This window comes from Entelurus aequoreus, linkage group LG17 (genome assembly GCF_033978785.1).
Source record: "Entelurus aequoreus isolate RoL-2023_Sb linkage group LG17, RoL_Eaeq_v1.1, whole genome shotgun sequence".
Taxonomy (NCBI): Eukaryota; Metazoa; Chordata; class Actinopteri; order Syngnathiformes; family Syngnathidae; genus Entelurus; species Entelurus aequoreus.
Window position 1 is genome coordinate 28,228,514 of NC_084747.1, and position 21,952 is coordinate 28,250,465.

A 21,952-nucleotide genomic window follows, 5' to 3' on the forward strand; every position below is an offset into this window, starting at 1 on the left:
CTCGTCACTACTGTTGCATGATGGGTAGTGTAGTTCTTTTATTCCCTGGCCTAAGCTCATAGCTCACAACATCACAGTTGTGTCACCAAGACAAATCGTTGATCAATGTTATATATATATATATATATATATATATATATATATATATATATATATATATATATATATATATATATATATATATATATATATATATATATATATATATATATATATATATATATATATATATATATATATATATATATATATAATATATATATATATATATATATATATATATATATATATATATATATTATATATATATATATACATACATATATATATATATATATATATATATTTATATATATATATATATATATATATATATAATATATATATGTATGTATATATATATATAATATATATATATATATATATATATATAATATATATATTATATATATATATATATATATATATAATATATATACATATATATATATATATATATATATATATACATACATATATATACTATATATATATATATATATATATATATATATATATATATATCTATATATATATATATATATATATATATATATATATATATATATATATATATATATAATATATATATATATATATATATATATATATATATATATATAAATGCAAAATTAAGATAACAAAACATGTCCTGGTTTTTCGTTTCCACAAATTTTATTTTTATTTTGTTGTATGAAATACAAAATTATTTTTAATTTTGTTGTATGAAATACAAAATTATCATTAAAAACGTGTTTTTTTACCTAGTCATTTATTTTAGGCGCAATAACAAGTTGTTTGGAAATATACTTATGTTTCAAATTAATTTAAATAAACCAATCGTTGTTGTTTTTTTTGTATTCCAATTCATTTGAAATTATATTCAATGACAAAAACATACCTGACCTAAAAAATCTTTTTGTCGGATTGATATTTGCACAAACGTTACAATTCAACGACAAATGGACATGTAATAACACCTTCTAGTGGCTAGGTGGCAGCATTGATCTTTCTCGAACAAATACATGACAGCAATATCACGCACAGGAGATCTTTGGGGCAATAAAGTGACCAATTAGTATCTAATGTTACTTCTATGTAATCATTCCGGTATGTTTTTCAGAGTTTTGATTAAACAAAGCCATCCTTTTATATGCACTTTGCAGTTAAGCTATTAAAATAGCCACATATTATTGGTGACACGTTGTAGCAGGAGGTAGTTTTTATGCATTTTAAGAGTTAATAAGTGTTGGGGAAATCGAACTTGCAAGTCACTAAAGTGCTGCACGAACTCGGACAAAAATAAATAAATAAAGCTGCTCAAACAGGTGGTGAGGCATCACTGGTGCAGTAACATAAAAAGCCGGGAGGTGGCGCTTTGACCTTGCTGGAGTTGTTTTTCTGGTGCAAACAAGGAAACGTTAGGGTTTTTTGATTACATTTGTTCGTGCAAAAATAACTTATTTTAGTCCCATCGAGGTTATCTCTATTTCAGCAAGCTGATGCTCGTATGATGCTAAAGATGGATATGAAGGACAAGCAAAGGTGAGGGAAGTATGGATTAGTTCACACTTTCCACTGTTGATTATCTTAAAAAAAAACTCTGGTGCATTTTCTCTGCTTTTATTAAAGTGGACTTGAGAGATGGGGGTCGGTCCACTTGCAAGAGAACTCTGTTCACTTGAGCTCAAATGTGATCACTATATGGACCAACATTTTATTTAAAATAACAGCATGCAGCAATTATTAATATTAACTCTTCAAAAGTACATTATGGGGTCTTTTTTTTGGTGCAAAATCTAAACTGGTAGATATAGCGGGATGTAAAAAATAACCGGTATATTCAACCGAGTAGACGGCATTTTGGTTTGGACAAAATAAAAAGACTCAATATATATGAATTTTAAATAAATCTGTATATATTTGAAAAGTAAATTTGCACTAAAAATGCTACTTTTTTAGAGTTATCTACACGTTTCACTTTAGCTCAGGGGTGTCAAAGTCATTTCAGCTCAGGGGCCGCCTGGAGGAAAATCTATTCCCAAGTGGGCCGTTATAGTAAAATCATGGCATGATAACTTAAAAATAAAGACAACTTTCTTTGTTTTACATTTGGCCAAAAATAGAACTAGCACATTCTGAAAACGAACAAATCACAAATAATCCTCTGGACAAAACCCTTCAAGTTTGTTGAAAATTCTGAGGAAATCGGTGCAGCTTCAAAAACACAATGAGCTTAGATTTGGTCTCAGTGTATCTACAAAGCCAGGACTAAACTTTAAGTCACAGTCTTTCTGGTATTGAACGGAAAACACAACATGTAAACTCTTCGAGGTATCAAATACCTCCTTTGTCATGTCCACGTATCAATCTAGTGCTAACTCAGGAAACCATAAGAAACGGAGGTAAAAACTATTCAAAAGGGTTAAGTTCACTTTTCTCGTGTTTGACAGAGACATTTTGGGGGAGTAAGGGTGCCAAATAACGATGTGTTCGAAGCAGAAGACATAAAACGGCAGGTTTTAAGTTTGATGTGGGTCGAGGAGGAGCCACGGTCACCCTTTACTGTGTACCTCCTGCAAAGTTGCTTGCCTAAAAGAATTGCTATTGTGACATCCAGTGGACACATTTAGAACAGCAGTTTATTTCGTTAAAAAAAAGCAGGTAATTTTTATACTTGGCAAACTCATGTGGTGCATTCAAGGACCCTCAATTAAAGTTACAAACTAGTTTTGAAAGACCCTCAGCAGATGCATAATGCTATTAACGGGGGATTGCATACCAAAGACTATAAAAATGGGACCCATAACCTCCCTGCTTGGCACTCAGCAACAAAGGGTTGGAGTTGGGGGTTAAATCACCAAAATGATTCCCGGGCGCGGCACCGCTGCTGCCCACTGCTCCCCAAGGGGATGGGACAAATGCAGAGGACAAATTTCACCACATCTAGTGTGTGTGTGACAATCATTGGTACTTTAATCTTTAATCTTTAATCTATTACCCACAAGTGGTAATCCCGATGTATCAACTAAACTTTACTTTACACTCTGAAGTAGAGGGAAACTTTCAGGGAGTGGTTGATCTATATAGGTTCTAGATATGTTATTAATCCATCTTCAAAAAGTCTCAAATGTGTGTTTTAAAGAGCTTGTTTCAACGAAATTCATGCAATATTTTTTAGTACGTGGTGGCTTCAGCACAAAATAACATGAGTGGGTCTCACCTCTCTGGGAGGGGACTAATATCTGGGCCTGCTTTATAGAAAGGACACCTCATACCCTTTATACGGGTTCTGGTCGCAGCAAGGACACAAGTCTTACACGGCAGAAACGTGGCAAACACAAATCTAAATACACAGACACATACTTTTTATTTTACACACAGATCGAAATACGGACATTTCTTTGTTTGCACACATACAAATCCAAAATTTGGACACACAAATTAAAACACACACACAGATTGAGATACAGACACACAAAGTAGCACACGGACACGTGAATCGGATTACAGACGCACAGATTGAGATACGCGTTTGCAAATGGTTTTGCTGCAAGGATGCTTCTATAAAAATCTTACCTTGTGTAATTCGTTATTTCGATCACAGCAACCAAAATACAATATACATATAATATTTTATATGACCCGTCACATCATTTTATGTTATATAACACATTATTTTATGTGGCCTGTCACATCATTTTATGTTATATGCCGCATAATTTTATGTGGCCCTTCACATCATTTTATGTTGTATGCCGCATAATTTTATGTGGCCCGTCACATTGTTTTATGTGACATGCCGCATAATTTTATGTGGCCCGTCACATCATTTTATGTTATATGCCTCATTATTTTATGTGGCCCGTCACATCGTTTTATGTGATATGCCGCATTATTTTATGTGGCCCTTCACATCATTTTATGTTATATGCCGCAATATTTATGTTATACATCATTTTATGTTATATGCCACAATATTTTAACTGGCCCGTCACATCATTTTATGTTATATAACACATTATTTTAAGTGGCCTGTCACATCATTTTATGTTATATAACACATTATTTTAAGTGGGCTGTCACATCATTTTATGTTATGTGCCGCATAATTTTATGTGGCACGTCACATCATTTTGTTATATGCCAAAATATTTTAAGTGGCCCTTCACATCATTTTATGTTATATGCCGCAATATTTATGTGGCCCTTCACATTATTTTATGCTACATGCCGCAATATTTATATGGCCCTTCACATCATTTTATGTTACATGCCGCATTATTTTATGTGGCCCGTCACATCATTTTATGTTATATGCCGCAATATTTATGTGGCCCGTCACATCGTTTTATGTTAAATGCATCCATACAATTTTAACAAGGTGAATAAAAGAAAACAAAAATAACATGGCGTGTGTCTGAAAAGGAGCGGGAAGAAACAACATCTTATAAAGTCCTGCCCCATCACTCAGATATAATAGTCAGATTATTTTTTCAACAACATTTATAACAACAACACATGATGACCTTATTAAATGTATTTAGTATATATTACAATATATAATTGCATAACACACACACACTATATTGCCAAAAGTATTTGGCCACCCATCCAAATGATGAGAATCAGGTCTCCTAATCACAGGTGTATAAAATCAAGCACTTAGGCATGGAGACTGTTTCTACAAACATTTGTGAAAGAATGGGCCGCTCTCAGTGATTTCCAGCGTGGAACTGTCATAGGATGCCACCTGTGCAACAAATCCTTTCGTGAAATGTCCTCGCTCCTAAATATTCCAAAGTCAACTGTCTGCTTTATTATAAGAAAATGGAAGAGTTTGGGAACAACAGCAACTCAGCCACCAAGTGGTAGGCCACGTAAACTGACAGAGAGGCGTCAGCGGATGCTGAAGCGCATAGTGCAAAGAGGTCGCCCACTTTCTGCACAGTCAGTTGCTACGGAGCTCCAAACTTCATGTGACCTTCCAATTAGCCCACCTACAGTACGCAGAGCGCTTCATGGAATGGGTTTCCATGGCTGGGCAGCTGCATCTAAGCCATACATCACCAAGTCCAATGCAAAGCGTCGGATGCAGTGGTGTAAAGCACGTTGAGTTGGCCCCTTAGTTCCAGTGAAAGGTACTTTGAATGCTCCAGGATACCAAAACATTTTGGACAATTCCATGCTCCCAACCTTGTGGGAACAGTTTAGAACGGGCCCCTTCCTCTTCCAGCATGACTGTGCACCAGTGCACAAAGCAAGGTCCATAAAGACATGGATGACAGAGTCCGGTGTGGATGAACTTGACTGGCCTGCACAGAGTCCTGACCTGAACCCGATAGAACACCTTTGGGATAATTTAGAACGGAGACTGAGAGCCAGGCCTTCTCCACCAACATCAGTGTGTGACCTCACCAATGCGCTTCTGGAAGACTGGTCGAAAATCCCTAAAAACACACTCCGCAACCTTGTGGACAGCCTTCCCAGAAGAGTTGAAGCTATAATAGCTGCAAAAGGAGGACCAACATCATATTGAACCCTATGGGTTAGGAATAGGATGGCACGGTATAGCTCGGTTGGTAGAGTGGCTGTGCCAGCAACTTGAGGGTTCCAGGTTTGATCCCCGCTTCTGCCATCTTAGTCACTGCCGTTGTGTCCTTGGGCAAGACACTTTACCCACCTGCTCCCAGTGCCACCCACACTGGTTTCACAATGTAAAGCGCTTTGATCACTAGAGAAAAGCGCTATATAAATATAATTCACTTCAAGTTCATATGTGAGTCAAGGCAGGTGGCCAAATACTTTTGGCAATACAGTGTAAAATTACATAAATGAATACTCAAAATAATAAATGAAATAAACAAAAATAAAATAAACTTCTTAACATTTGAGGAAATCGTGTGAATTTTTTTTTAAAAAAAGTAACAAAAACAAAGCCAAGAAGATGAAAAGAAAAAAAAAACAGGTCTTCTTTGTGTCATCCTTCAGCTGTTTGTGCAAACTTGTCATCTGCTCCGCACACGGCGGAAGGAGGGGGCGGTGAGCGAAGCCGCGCATGCGCACCGTGTTGTTTTTCCCACATCTCGGCTCGCTTTAAAGTGAGCTGATGCTCCAGCTCTGCCTCGTCTTTGAGCAGGAGACCGAGCGGCGGAGAGGCGGGACGATAACAGCATCCTTTTGCTGTTATTCAGCCTTCACGCATCTCAATGCACCGCAGGAGCACTCGTGCCTGACTGCTCCTCTCCATAGCAGGGAGGCAGCACTTTTTTTTTTTTTTTATATGCTGTAGTTTTTGTTTTTGCCCTTTTTTTCCCCCTTAAAAGCCCCCATCATCATCATCATCATGGTGCTCGGCAAGGTGAAGAGCTTCACGGTGAGCTACGACTGTCTGAATGACAGCAACGTGCCCGTCTTCTCCAGCGGGGACTGCGTCTCAGGGAGGGTCGTCGTCGAAGTCACCGGCGAGATCCGCGTCAAGTCCCTGAAGATCCACGCCAAGGGCTTCGCCAAAGTCCGCTGGACCGAGTCGAGGAACGCCGGCTCCAACACCGCCTACACGCAGAACTACACCGAGGAAGTGGAATATCTCAACCATAAAGACGTTTTAATTGGACACGAGAGAGGTAAGACTGGCTCTTTACCGGTTCAGAGTGTTTGAATGCTGCGGGTTGTAACAAAACAACCAAAACCGTCACTGTAGGCGTTTTTTTAATTTTTATACCAACTTTAACAGTGAAAATCGTCGCCATGTTTGGGTCACTATGACGTCACGGTTACCTGCTGGTGTGACAGAATGAATGACAGCCTCGCTGGGTTTAGTCGCTGCGAGAAACGACGATAAAAGGCATTTTCGAGGGCTAACGGGTTGGAACACGCGCCGACACTTTATTGAGATATTTCTTATATACACGTTAATGTGGTAAAATAGGTTTCTTTGTGGCTTTTTCTGAAGTTTCCACCCCATTGTTCAAAGCGGTTCAATCCTGTTCAGAAAACTGGATTGGGAGTGGGCGTGTTTAAGGGTGGCGGCCCCGCCTCCGAGTCGCTGTGATTGGCTGAAGTGCTCATGTGTGGCCCACATGACATCACTAATGCAGATGGTGACTGAAAACAAGTTTTTTAAACCCTCGGGGACAAAGGCTGACTTTTTGGTCCTTCCAGTAAATTCTTGCTGTATTTAGGTCACACTTTTACTGTGTTACTGCATTACATAATACACAATCTTGCATTCATTTGTATTTAAACATTTTGGAATGTTTTTTTGTTTTTACTTTTTTTTGCTCATATCGCTAACATGCATTAATTTATTTTAAGCCTTTAAAGGCCTTTTGATCAAATTGTCACCTTTTTCAATTAGTGTATGCTTGCGTAACCTTTTTGATTTTACTAATTTGTGACATTATCTGATTTAAAAGGCTTTCAGAGGGGTCAACATTAAAAAAACAACAACCTTGTTTGATATATTTTCTTTAGGACTGAAGTTTATTGAGAGATTTGAGCAAAACAAGAATTAACCCTGAATGTTTTAAAGACTTGTGTGTGTATATATATGTTTATTTTATTATCTATTAACATTTTTATATTTATAATTCAAATCGACTGCCCCCAGAGGGTTACTTAAGTGTCGACCGGGAGTTATTATTTCTCATTCGTACATGCTGCAGCTTGCTTGCAATGTAGTTTAACACGTGCAACCATATAACCAATAATAAAACAACCAAACACATCACTGTACGCGGTTTTAATCACTTTAACAGTGAAAATCATCGCCATATTTGGGTCAGTATGACGTCACGGTTACCTGCTGGTGTGACAGAATGAATGACAGCCTGGCTGGGTTAGTCGCCGCGAAAAACTACAATAAAAGGCATTTTCGAGGGCGACACTTCCGCTGCTTTATTTAGATATTTTTTATATACACGTTAGTGTGGTAAAATAGGTTTCTTTGTGGCTTTTCTGAAGTTTCCACCCCATTGTTCAAAGCGGTTCAATCCTGTTCAGAAAACTGGATTGGGAGTGGGCGTGTTTAAGGGTGTAGGCCCCGCCTCCGAGTCGCTGTGATTGGCTGAAGTGCTCATGTGTGGCCCACATGACATCACTAATGCAGATGGTGACTGAAAACAAGTTTTTTAAACCCTCGGGGACAAAGGCTGACTTTATGGTCTTTCCAGTAAATTCTTGCTGTATTTAGGTCACACTTTTACTGTGTTACTGCATTATATAATACACACTCTTGCATTAATTTTTAAACATTTTGGAATGTTTTTTTGTTCTTACTTTTTTTGCTCATATCGCTACTGGGTCTTTATTTTAAGCCTTTAAAGGCCTTTTGATGAAATTGTCACCTTTTTCACGCTTGCGTAACCTTTTTGATTTTACTCATTTGTGACATTATCTGATTAAAAGGCTTTCAGAGGGGTCAACATTTAAAAAAAAAAAAAAAAAAAACATTATCTGTTTGATATTTTTTCTTTAGGACTGAAGTTTATTGAGAAATTTGAGCAAAAAATTAATTAACCCAGAATGTTTTTAAAGATTTGTGTGTATATATATATATATATATATATATATATATATATATATATATATATATATATATATATAATGTTTGTTTTATTTATAAAAACATTGCATGGCGAAGTTGATAGAGTGGTCGTGCCAGCAATCGGAGGGTTGCTGATTACTAGGGTTCAATCCCCACTATCTACCATCCTAGTCACGTCCGTTGTGTCCTTGGGCAAGACACTTCACCCTTGCTCCTGATGGCTGCTGGTTAGCGCCTTGCATGGCAGCTCCCACCATCAGTGTGTGAATGTGTGTGTGAATGGGTGAATGTGGAAATACTGTCAAAGCGCTTTGAGTACCTTGAAGGTAGAAAAGCGCTATACAAGTATAACCCATTTATCATTTATTTATTTATTTATATTTATAATTTAAATAGAATGTCCCCAGAGGGTTACTTAAATGTCGACCGGGAATTATTATTTCTCATCCGTTCATGCTGCACTTTGCTTGCAATCTAGTTTAACACGTGCAAATAAATTGTAAAATAGGTCACGCTGAACTGGTCGTATTAAAAAAAAATAATAATAATTTTAAAAAAGCTGTTCGGTCAAAATCATTCAAAGCAGCAACAAGAAAATCCACAATTTGACCCAATGGCTTCAAACTTAACCTTAAGTCCAAACAAAGTGGGGACCATGGTAACAAAAGCAATGATGTCATTGTCCGCATCCTTAGGATCGCCGTGCAATGTGTTCGTAAACCTTTGTCAACATCAAGGCATCTACCTATACCAACACTAATTAAATATATGATGCGTTCACTTAATGATTCATTACTTATCTACAGAAACAGGATATTGTTGAGCCTTTTTCCGACTTCATGTCTCAGGGGTTTATTTAGCAACAATTGGCAGTGAAATATTCCGTCTCTAGTCAACTAAATAGGAGCACCAGACTTGCTGTTGGGCTTAAACGCTGTAGTATTTTGCAACGAGCAGAGCGGTGCGGGCTTCAGTGTCGCACACTGAATGCGTAATGAATGCATGCATGTGTGTGTGTGTATGCAAGGGGGTGGGGGCGTGTAGGAGCTGCTCACACCGGTTTGGGCCGGTCTCCTCCTGCTGCTGCCGTCTGACTGACAGCTCTGCACTTGTTTACCACACTTCTGCTTTGCAGGAGGGGAGGGGAGGGAGTGCTGAGCTGGCAGAAGCAGCTTGCCTCCTTATGACGTCACTGACAAATTATATTTTATCGCACAAATCAAGCGCTGACGTTACGGTTTTCCGCCTGCAGAGTCTCCGCCAATGCACAATAAGCATCATTCTCAACGTCATTTTTCAGTACGTTTATGATCAACAGACAGATATCATAGTAAAATCCATTCTACTCTCTTTTGTCTCCCCACCCTGTTTTTTTTGTTGTTTTTTTGTTTGGTATGACTTTTCAGATGCCTTCATAATGTATCCAGGTACGGTATACATGTGTTTGGAATAGTGTCCGCCTTATGTTTCAGACGACGACAACTCAGAGGAAGGACTCACCACTATCCATTCAGGAAGACACGAGTATGCATTCAGCCTGGAGCTTCCACAGACGTGAGCGTCTTCACCCAAACAGACACGAAGGAGTGGCGTCTCGGTGAATCTAACTCTCTTTTCGTCCCATGCAGACCTTTGGCTACCTCTTTCGAAGGGAAGCACGGCAGCGTACGCTATTGGGTCAAGGCGGAACTCCACAGGCCGTGGCTCCTGCCAATCAAGACCAAGAAGGAATTCACAGTCTTTGAGCACATCGACATCAACACTCCATTGCTGCTGGTGAGTGGTGACGCAACAGGTCTGACTCACCTAATTTCACACAAGTCACATTGGCTGCTCGTTTTCTATCATGCTCGTGTATTCTATCTGAATTTTGCATCTGTTTTCCTACTTCTTTTGAAGTCACCACAGGCCGGCACAAAGGACAAGACTCTTTGCTGCTGGTTCTGCACCTCAGGTCCAATTTCCCTAAGTGCCAAAATTGAAAGGAAGGGATACACCCCAGGTAAGAATGCAGCTGACACACTTTAAATCATTACATAAAGTCAAACCTCGGTTTATGAGCATAATCGGTTTTTGAGCAGGGTTTGTACAAAACCAGTGAAGTTGGCAAGTCTGACGAGTCCACATTTCAAATTGTTTTTGGAAACTGTGGACGTCGTGTCCTCCGGACCAAAAAGGAAATTAACCATCCGGATTGTTGTAGGTGCAAAGTTCAAAAGCCGGCATCTGTGATGGTATGGGGGTGTATTAGTGCCCAAGGCATGGGTAACTTACACATCTGGTACATACAGGTTTTGGAGCAACATATGTTGCCATCCAAGCGATGTTATCATGGACGCCCCTGCTTATTTCAGCAAGACAATGCCAAGCCACGCGTTACAACAGCGTGGCTTCATAGTAAAAGAGTGCGGGTACTAGACTGGCCTGCCTGTAGTCCAGACCTGTCTCCCATTGAAAATGTGTGGCCCAATATGAAGCCTAAAATACCACAACGGAGACCGTTGAACAACTTAACAACAAGAATGGGAAAAAATTCAACCTGAAAAGCTTCAAAAATTGGTCTCCTCAGTTCCCAAACATTTACTGAGTGTTGTTAAAAGGAAAGGCCATGTAACACAGTTGTAAAAATGCCCCTGTGCCAACTTTTTTGCAATGTGTTGCTGCTTGTCAATTCAAAGTTAATGATTATTTGCAAAAAAAAATTACGTTTCTCAGTTCAAACATTAAATATCTTGTCTTTGCAGTCTATTCAATAGAAGTTGAAAATGATTTGCAAATCATTGTATTCTGTTTTTATTTACCATTTACACAACGTGCCAACTTCACTGGTTTTGGGTTTGGTAAATCGAAAAGTTTGTATATTGGAGCAAATTTCTCCACACGAAACAATGTAAATATTAAAAATGAGTTGCAGCTTTGCCTGGAAGTTTAAACTTATTCCACTAAAGGGCCAAACACTGGAAAAATTAAAGCATGTATTTTTATATTTTTCATTTTCAAAACCAATACAATACATAGATTTTTTTACCTTTCAGAGTTCCCCTCAAGTTTGGTCCCGGAGTCATAAAAATGTTAAAAATAAGTCAGTTTATTTGTATTTTTTTACTCAACGCTTACAGTAAATCTCTAGATCAACTTTTGGTCTACCTTTCCATATAAAGTTAAACGCCTTTTTTATGTTTTATCCCCCTTTTTTATTCCCTGTTTTTTAATGTCAAAAACACAACATATGCATTATGTCCCTCCCCCCAACAATTTCAAAGTTATACGTATATTTGATTTGAAGTATTTGAAACCTTAAATTAGGTAAATAATTCATAACCCCATTTATTTGAATTCATTTTTTTAAGCATTGGCAGTTAAAAAAGAACAAAACACTAAAATTGTTGGTGCTCCAAAGGAGTCCCACTCATTTATTTTTACTTTCAACACTTAAGTCATTATTTTTTGAGCAATGACAAACACTAAAATTGTTGGTGCTCCAAAAGAGCCCCACTCATAAATGTTAAAAAATAATGCAATATTTTCCCCCAAAAATATTTCAAAGTGCAATATTTGATGTGAAGTATTTGAAACCTTAAATTAGGTCAATGATTCATAACACTATTTGTTTTAATTAATTATTTTTTGAGCAGTGACAAACAACACTAACATTGTTGGTGCTCCAAAAGAGTCCCACTCATTAAAATGTTAAAAAATAAGTCAAAATTTGTATTTTTACTTTCAACACTTAAGTCTCTAAATCAGCTTCAGGTGTATCCGTCGATTATAAGTTTCTATTAGTATTATTATTACTTGTTTGTTTGTTTATGCCCTTTTTGTCCAAAAATTTAGGTTTTTTTTATATGACAAACACAAAATATGCAATTTTTCCCCAAAAAATATTTCTAAGTGTCTTTGCTCTTTTTTTTTCTTCTTTTTTTTTTAAACTACATTCATGGCCAAAAATATTGGTACCCCTGCATTTCTGTCAGATAATGCACCACTTCTCCCAGAAAATTGTTTGATGTGAAGTAATTAGGAATCTTGAATAGGTAAATAATTCATAACAACATTATCGACAACACTGTGGATACACCCTGAATTTTTCAAACCACACATCGCTTGTCCATTGCTTTCTGTGGACGCCTATTGAGCCATCAAAACTAGCAAAATGGCTACTATGGGTATACTAAGCCTAAACCTAAAACGGCACACTAGCTGCTGTGCGAGTGCTGATTCAGCAAAGCCTTGCCAACTGGATGAGGACCAGATGGATGTGCTGCCGGGCACAAAATGAGTCAATGAAATGTTGGTAAATCAAAGCCTATTTTTATTCGGCCCGTGGTTCGTAAACCGAGGTTCCACTGCAAATCATAACTAAAGTAGCTTGATGGCATCTTTTATCCTCTCCCGCAGGAGAGTCGATCCAGATCTTTGCCGAGATCGAGAACTGCTCCTCTCGCATGGTGGTGCCAAAGGCCGCCATCTACCAGACGCAGACTTTCTACGCCAAAGGGAAGATGAAGGAAGTCAAGCAGCTGGTGGCCAACCTGAGAGGGGAGTCCCTGTCCTCGGGCAAGACGGAGACCTGGAGCGGCAAAATGCTCAAGATCCCGCCCGTGTCGCCCTCCATCCTGGACTGCAGCATCATCAGAGTGGAATATTCCCTCATGGTAAGACCTTCATACGCGTACTTCAAGTCCATGAAGGGCAAAAGTTAGCAGGTTTAGCAAAACGGGCAAAGGCTATCATATTTTCCGTCTTTTTGTTTCTTTGGACTAAGCCAAACTGAAAAACTGCCAACAGAAAGCCCAAGTCCTTTCCTACTTGTATTTATTGTCCTTCATGGTCCTCTGTATTTCCGCCAGCTGATGTGAGCTAGCCTTGCCCTGTCCGGGTGGGCCCTGGCTGAGCAGCAGGTGTTAGCTCCACATGTTAAGAGCATTATCTCAGTGTATGTGGCAACACCCGCCTGGAAGGTGCTTCTTTCTACCTGTGTGCCCTGAAAACAACCACTGGTGTACTTGCACCAGAGTCTGACCTACAGACCACTGACCCACATCCCTGGGAGCTGAGGCATTGACTCTCTAAGGCGTTCAATCCAGCCCAACTGGTTCTGTTCAGTTTGTCTTGGAGAGCACACTTGATCAGTTCATGCTCACAGACTTAGATTAGACAAATCTAGTCCTAAATCCTAGGGAGAGGATTTGGCCAATCCTAGGATGAGATCTGACCAGTTCAATGGATAATATTGACCAGTGCTAGTAATAATATCTGACCACTCCTTGGGACTATACCTGACTTGTCCTAGGGACAAGATCTGACCAGTCTTGGGTGCTAGAAACAAGATTTAATCAGGTTTAGGGTACAAGGGACTAGAACTGACCAATTCCTAGGGTCCTAGGGATTAGATCTGACCGGATCTCGGAATGATATTTGACCAGTCCAAGAGACAAGCTCTTACCAGTCCCAGAGTGCTAGGAACGAAATCTGACCAGTCCTCGGAACGAGATCTAACCGGTCCTCGGAATGATATCTGACCTGTCCTAAGGATTAGACTTGTCTTTAGCTCCCAATGACTAAATCTCACATTCTAGGGATTATATTTGACCAGTCCTAAGAATGAAAGTTGACCAGTCCTAGGTTCCTAGGGAATAGATCTGAAGGATCAAAGGGACAAGATCTGACCAGTCTTGGTTGCTAGGGACTGGAACTGACCAGTCCTAGAGATTACAACTGACGGATCCAAGAGACAAGATCTGACCAGTCATGGGTGCTGGGGCCAAGAACTGACCAGTCCTAGGGACCAGTTCTGACTAGTCCCATAGTCCTAGGGATGATAACTGACCAGTCCTAAGGATGATAACTGACCAGTTCTAGGGATGATAACTGACCAGTCCTAGAGATGATAACTGACCAGTCCTAGAGATGATAACTGACCAGTCCTGGGGATGATATCAGACAGTCCTAGGAACTAAATCTGACCAATCCTCAGGTCATAGGGACCAGATATGACTCGTCCTAGGGTCATAAGGACTAAATCTAACCATTCTTACGGTCCAAGGGACAAGATCTGAAAAGTATTAGAGACTAGAACTGACTAATCAGGGTGGCGTGGCTCGCAACTTGAGGGTTTCAGGTGCGATTCCCGCCTCTGCCATCTTAGCCAAGACACTCTACAAACCACACTGGTTTAAATGTAACTTGAAGATGTAGATGAAGGGTTTCACCATGTAAAGCACTTTGAGTCTCTATAGAAAAAGCGCTATATAAATATAATTCACCTCCCTAATCTAAGTCCATGAAACAATGAAGACTACTCGGATGAGAGTCAAAACCATTCTCAGACCAAGTGAATGTCCTGAGAATCCACATGTGTTTCTTAAGTCGGTCTCCTTGTGTGGGTCCCCTAGGTGTACGTGGACATACCCGGGGCCATAAACCTTTCCCTGAACCTGCCACTCGTCATCGGAACCATCCCCCTCCACCCCTTCGGCTCGCGCACATCTAGCGTGAGCAGCCAGTGCAGCATGAGCTGGCTGGGCCTGGGTCTGCCCGAGCGCCCCGAAGGTAGGCCGGACCTCCTACTGCTCTGATGAGGTTTTTGAGCGACTCCCTTTTAGGAATGCTAACAAACGGCCCCTTTTCTTTCTCTAGCGCCTCCAAGCTATGCAGAGATTGTGACGGAGGAGCAGCGGCAGAGCAGTCTGGACGTGCCGGCAGCCCGCGAGGATCTGGACGGGCCTCTTTTTGCCTACATCCATGAATTCCGCTTCCAGCCGCCGCCGCTCTACTCCGAGGTAAGGCCCACGTTTGTGCAGAACAGCGGACTGCGGTTCCTCAAACAAAAGAACAATCTAATGGTCGCTGACAATAAGAGAGCAACAGTTAGCGAGGGGTTTGATGGAAATACCTGAATGGGTTTAGTGCAGGGGTGTCCAAACTTTTCCCACTGAGGGCCGCACACGGAGAAATTAAAGCATGCGGGGGATTTTTTAAAAATATTTTTCATTTTCAAACCATAACAAAATATATGGATTTTGTTTTTATACTTTTTAGGGCTCCCGGGGACCAAAAAGGGTCTCAGTCATTTAAATGTTAAAAATAAGTCAAATTATTATTTTTATTTATTTAACGCTTACAGTAAATCTCTATATCAACTTCAGGTTGATATAAAGTAAAAAAAGACAACTTTTTTTTAATTTTTTATAGTAAAACTGAAATATGCAGTATTTAGTAATTAGAGCCCTAAAATATCAATAATGCAGGACACCATTGATTTTAATTCATTATTATTTTTGAGCAATCACAGAGAAAATATAAATAAAATCCCACTAAATATTGTTGGGATCCACAAGGTCTCCCACCCATAAAGTGATACATTTATATTAGTTTTTTTTACCTTTCAACACTTAATTTATGAGATCAACTTCAGATATATCTGTCCATTTTACGTTTGAACTATTATTTTGTTTGTTTTATGCTCTTTTGTCAAAGAAAACATTGATGTATTTATATGGCAACCACACAATATATGCAATATTTCCCACATAAAACCTTTTAAAGTGAAATATTTGAAGTAATTGGAGCCTTGAATAGGTCCATAATTCATTATAACATTGTTTTTTTTGGTGGGTTTTTTTGAGCAACGGCCAAAAAAAGAAAAATAAAGATAGACAAAAGAAAAAAAACAGCTTGCCTGGCAGCTTTGTGTCAACATTGCAACGTTTTATTTTTTATTTTTGCAATAGCATTTCCACAATGTGTGGCGGGCCGGTAAACGATTAGCTGCGGGCCGCACTTTGGACGCCCCTGGTTTAGTGTCTCTAATTGGGATGTATTGGTTACAGGTATTGATGATAGACCGCGGTAAAACTCGTTACTTTTACCGTCTCACATCAAAATGGCCGCAGTGTGATAAACCCCCAGACTGTTAAGAGTGCTCGTTCCCTGGACAAGATGGGTAGCCCGCTGATTGCTAGATAGCAGTCGGCCATAAATGCAGACATAAATAAAAGATGCATTCATGTCATCCAACAATGTAAACTCGTACAAACACATTGCTGTCTGAGTAATTTAAGGTATTCCATTTTGAACATCCAACCTACAGGCTGTCCTCCCCGGTTTTTATACATCTATTCATTTTCTACCGCTTGTCCCTTTTTGGGGTCGCGAGGGGGGGCTGGAGCCTATCTCAGCTGCATTTGGGCGGTAGGCGGGGTACACCCCGGACACGTCGCCACCTCATCGCAGGTCCAACACAGATAGACATACATATACACGGTCAAAAGTTTACGTACACTTGTAAAGAACATAATGTCATGGCTGTCTTGAGTTTACAATCATTTCTACAACTCTTATTTGTTATTGATTGGAGCACATACTTGTTGGTCACAAAAAAACATTCATGAAGTTTGGTTCTTTTATGAATTTATTATGAGTCTACTGAAAATGTGAGCAAATCTGCTGGGTCAAAAGTATACATACAGCAATGTCAATATTTGGTTACATGTCCCTTGGCAAGTTTCACTGCAATAAGGCGCTTTTGGTAGCCATCCACAAGCTTCTGGTATTTTTTTTGACCACTCCTTTTGACAAAATTGGTGCAGTTCAGCTAAATTTGTTGGTTTTCTGACATGGACTTGTTTCTTCAGCATTGTCCACACGTTTAAGTCAGGACTTTGGGAAGGCCATTCTAAAACCTTACTTCTAGCCTGATTTAGCCATTCCTTTACCACTTTTGACATGTGTTTGGGGTCATTGTCCGGTTGGAACACCCAACTGCGCCCAAGACCCAACCTCCGGGCTGATGATTTTAGGTTGTCCTGGAGAATTTGGAGGTAATCCTCCTTTTTCATTGTCCCATTTAAAGCACCAGTTCCATTGGCAGCAAAACAGGCCCAGAGCATAATACTACCACCACCATGCTTGATGGTAGGTATGGTGTTCCTGGGATTAAAGGCCTCACCTTTTCTCCTCCAAACATTTTGCTGGGTATTGTGGCCAAACAGCTCCATTTTTGTTTCATCTGACCACAGAACTTTCTCCAGAAGGTCTTATCTTTGTCCATGTGATGTCACATGAAACAAAAATTGAGCTGTTGAGAGTTGTAGGAATGATTGGAAACTCAAGACAGCCATGACATTATGTTCTTTACAAGTGTATGTAAACTTTTGACCACGACTATAACTGTATGTATGTATGTGTATATATGTTGTGTAACAGCTTTTAGTGTGTGTATGAGTAGCCTAATTAGTGAGCACATTCAACGGTACCATCATAAAAACGATAACCGTGATTTTGATATTGTTACATCATAACATCATTTGGGTCTTCTGCCATCAAACCACAATCCAACAATACTGTAATAATAATAATAATAATAATAATAATAATAACCGTGATAGAAAATATTGGTATTATTACATTACGAGTCTACATGTTCAGAAAAATGATTCAAGACAATTAATTTACAACACATGCCTGGTACTCTCTGCAGTTGAGTAAATAAAATGCCACAGCCAGTATGAGTTTTCCCCTGTCAATCTAAATCTGCGCATTTTTCCTGGTCTAGATCGACCCTAACCCGGATCAAGCAGGCCGTCCAGAGGTCCACAGGCCCGATGCCTGTCCGTCACGCTGAGGGGCGTCCTCCAAATTCCCTTGGCTGACTCGGGATACCCAAAGAAAAACCTGCGCGCCACACGACTCGACGTCGGTCACTCTCCTCCTTTCGAGGCGCTGTCGCCGACAACAAGAGAAAGCGAAAGGACCCTGCCGACCAATCACGCCACAAAAGACTCGCCCAGTCGGGGTCGGACGCACCTTGTTCCTGCCGAGGAGGAAGTCACCGGCTTGGCGGACGGCCTCCTTCCCTTCCCTGTGGGCGTGTGCAGAGCGCTTCCATCTGTGCGCCCGGGAGTTTGAACCCGCGGCACATCAAAGAAACGTCACGTACAGACTCCTTTTTGAAGGCGCTGGTCCTCATCCTCCTGCCTCCTTTTTGGATTTTGTTTTGCACATTTTTGGTTCTTTACTTGACCGGAGTGGCTCTCTCGTTACTTGCTAGGCGACGCCAGACTGAAAAAGACGAGAACAATGCACTGATTTTTATTATTTTTTTCTCCTCATAAACTGTTTTTTTTTGTTTTTTTTCCCCTTCTGACGTTTCCTGAGTGGACTTTTTTACAACAACAACAAAAGAAGACACTTTTGTCTACCTAGAAGCTCTTTGACGACGTTGCCTCCTCTGCTCGGATCCCGAATGGCTTCCCTCCTCCTTTTTTTGGTCCGGTCCTAGAATTATTCTGCGCGTGCGTGTCGAGACAGCCCTAGATCCGGGATCAGGAGGTTTTTGCAGGCCTCTTTTTGCTACCAGACTTGGGAATTGTTCCTCACAATTGGTGCCTGCAGCCCCCTTTTTTCCCCCTGATCTTACTGCCCAAAAAGCACTGGTGCGGTCTACAAAATAGTGGAAATAATTGCACTGTTTAAAAAAAAAAAAAAAAAAAAAAAAGAAAGTTTCAAACTTACCAAAATTATAAAGAAAAGCCGTGCAGACGAGCTTTTCTGTAGACATTCCCCCTTTTTTTTTTTTTGTCCTGCTGCACTTGCTCTGCTCATCCAAACATTTTTTTTTTTTTTTATCAGACCAGTGAAGCCAGGATGCTTAAAAAAAATAAAATAAAATAAGACGAGCACTGACGCTGCTTCTCGAAAGCAAACCTTTTTTGGTGCCGCCTGGTCGGAACAAGTAGAGTTTAGGTTGACTTGAGTACTACATTGGTTTCCTCACTCAGTCGACACTGGTGAACCAGTTTTGCTAGGAAATAGGATCTGCGACCTTTTTTTTTATGTCAAGAAAAAGAAGCGTTTATGGTGAAGGTCTGATTTTAAAAATAAAAAAATAAAAAGGTACTAATAATGTCTGAGCAAAGCAGTGTTGCGATGAATGAGTTTACATGACGTTTGTGATCTTATCTTTGTGGCCTTGACACGGAAAAGACCGATTTCTTCTAAAGGACAACGAGGGAAGGAACCCCCCCCCCCCCCACCCCCCCAGAGAGGCTTCGTAAATAGTTTTTCTCAAGCTGCGTCGTTTCTTCCCCACTTCTAACAGGGCATTAACCGAGTTTGCTTCCCTGCGTTCTAACAAAGCGGCTGTTGATCAGCCCCGCCTGTGAAGAATGTTCGTTCAACACAGCAGACAAACTGCCTTTTTTGCCGCCATCTTGTTTGGTTTTTTGATCGCTTCTTTTATGTGACGAATAAGCTGACGCGTTCGCTTCGGGCCGGTGCGTCGACCCTGGAGGAACTCTGATAAATGCAGGAACTGAAATGTTCGGGAGAAGAAAAACTGAAACATTTTAGAAAACAAAAGTGCAATATAACTCGCTGAAATTTTTTTTTTTTTCCATCCTCCATTTTCTGTTTGTTTGTGTTCATCATGACGATGTATAGATATTCTATGAATATTCTATGTTCAGAATCTTTTGTCTAGTTCTTCCTTTTATTTGAATAAACGCTGTGTTCTAAAAATGAACCTTCAAAGTTGACTTTTTTGTCCCTGCAATGGATCAAAACAATCGCTTTGATAATATCTTTATATTGACAAACTTTCATTTGGAGTAATCACATTTAACAACATTACTGCAGGTGTTCTAGTGTACTAATACTTTAAAATTGTGTTTTGCTTTTGGTTATACATTTTAAACTTGAACATTTATGGCTGCAATGTATGCAAATGATTTGCTACTGTCATGTGTGTTTAGATGAAAAGATGAGTGACGAGACTGACTGCTGTGTTCCATGGCACATTTGGCTTCAAAACACTTCAAAATGGGACCTAATCTTTTATATGTAATACATAAAAACATACATACATACATACATTAATTACAAATATATACAACTTTTTATCAATTGTATATTTCAAAATGTTCCCTATTACACATCAATGAATTAATAAAAAATAACAATTTATATAATTATATATTTATAAAAATGTTCCCTATTATACATTCACAAATAAACTAATTAAAAATATATAACAATTTATATCAATTGTATTTTTTTAAAATGTTCCCTATTATACATTCATAAATCAATTAATACTAATTATATGTAACAATTTATATTAATTGTATATTTTAAAATGTTCTTATTAATTATTATTAATAAATACATACATTTAAAAATATATAACAATTCATATCAATTGTATTTTTTTAAATGTTTCTTATTATGAATTAATAAATTATTTAAAAATATATAACAATTTATATAAATTGTATATTGAAAATTGTTCCCTATTATACATTAGTAAATAAATAAATAAAAAATATATAACAAATTATATTAATTGTATTTTTAAAAATGTTCCCTATCATACATTAATAAATCAATTGAAAATATATAACAATTTATAATAATTGTATATTTAAAAATGTTCCCTATTATACATTAGTAAATAAATAAATAAAAAATATATAACAAATTATATTAATTGTAATTCTAAAAATGTTCCCTATTATACATAAATCAGTTGAAAATATACAACAATTTATAATAATTGTATATTTAAAAATGTCCCCTATTATATATATTTTTTAATTAATAAAAAATATATAACAATTTGTTAATTTGTTATTTAAAATGTTCCCTATTATACATTAAAAACTAATGTATTAAACATATAAAGCAGTCTATATTGTATGTTTAAAAATGTTAGTAAATAATTAAATTAAAAATATACAATTTATATTATTTTATTTTTTAAATGTTCCCCACTATACATTAATTAATAAACTAGATAAAATAAATAACAATTTATATTAATTGTATATTTTAAATTGTTCTCTATTATGCATTAATAAATAAATTAACAAAAATGTATAACAATTTATATAAGTAGTATTTTTTTAAATGTTTCTTATTATAGATAAATAAATTAATAATAAAAAAATATAACAATTTATATAAATTGTATTTTTAAAAATGTTTCCCATTATAGAATCATACATTAACTAATTAAAAATATATAACAATTTTTATAAATTGTATATTATATATTGCCCATTATACATTAGTAAATACATTAATAAAAAATAAATAATGTATATTAATTATAGATTTTTTTAAATGTTCCCTATTATACATTAATAAACAAATAATTTAAAAATATATAACAATTTATATTATTTGTATATTTAAAAATGTTTCCTATTATACATTCAAAAGCAAATTAATTAAAAATATATAACAATTTATATGAATTTTTTATTTAAAAATATTCCCTATTATACATTAAAAAAAAATCTAAAACAATCTGTATTAATTGTATATTTAAAAATGTTGCCTCTTATACATTAGTAAATCAATACA

The 21,952-nt window shown here is 37.8% G+C and overlaps 1 protein-coding gene across 1 annotated transcript; it reads left to right on the top strand.

The window, feature by feature from the left end:
• Nucleotides 1-6,150: 6,150 nt before the first annotated feature.
• Nucleotides 6,151-20,111, top strand: arrdc3a (arrestin domain containing 3a). Its single transcript, XM_062025437.1, has 8 exons — nt 6,151-6,665; nt 10,060-10,141; nt 10,216-10,363; nt 10,487-10,589; nt 12,986-13,242; nt 14,983-15,139; nt 15,227-15,369; nt 18,144-20,111. The coding sequence occupies exons 1-8, from the start codon at nt 6,386-6,388 to the stop codon at nt 18,210-18,212; spliced, it is 1,239 nt and encodes a 412-aa protein (XP_061881421.1). The 5' UTR covers nt 6,151-6,385; the 3' UTR covers nt 18,213-20,111.
• The last annotated feature ends 1,841 nt before the right edge of the window (nt 20,112-21,952 follow it).

Bases quoted from the DNA above. Each gene is read 5' to 3' on its own strand.
- arrdc3a (XM_062025437.1), top strand. From the start codon at position 6,386: ATGGTGCTCGGCAAGGTGAAGAGCTTCACGGTGAGCTACGACTGTCTG. The intron at 6,666-10,059 runs GTAAGACTGGCT...CTTATGTTTCAG, and splicing joins TTTAATTGGACACGAGAGAG to ACGACGACAACTCAGAGGAA. The intron at 15,140-15,226 runs GTAGGCCGGACC...TTCTTTCTCTAG, and splicing joins TCTGCCCGAGCGCCCCGAAG to CGCCTCCAAGCTATGCAGAG.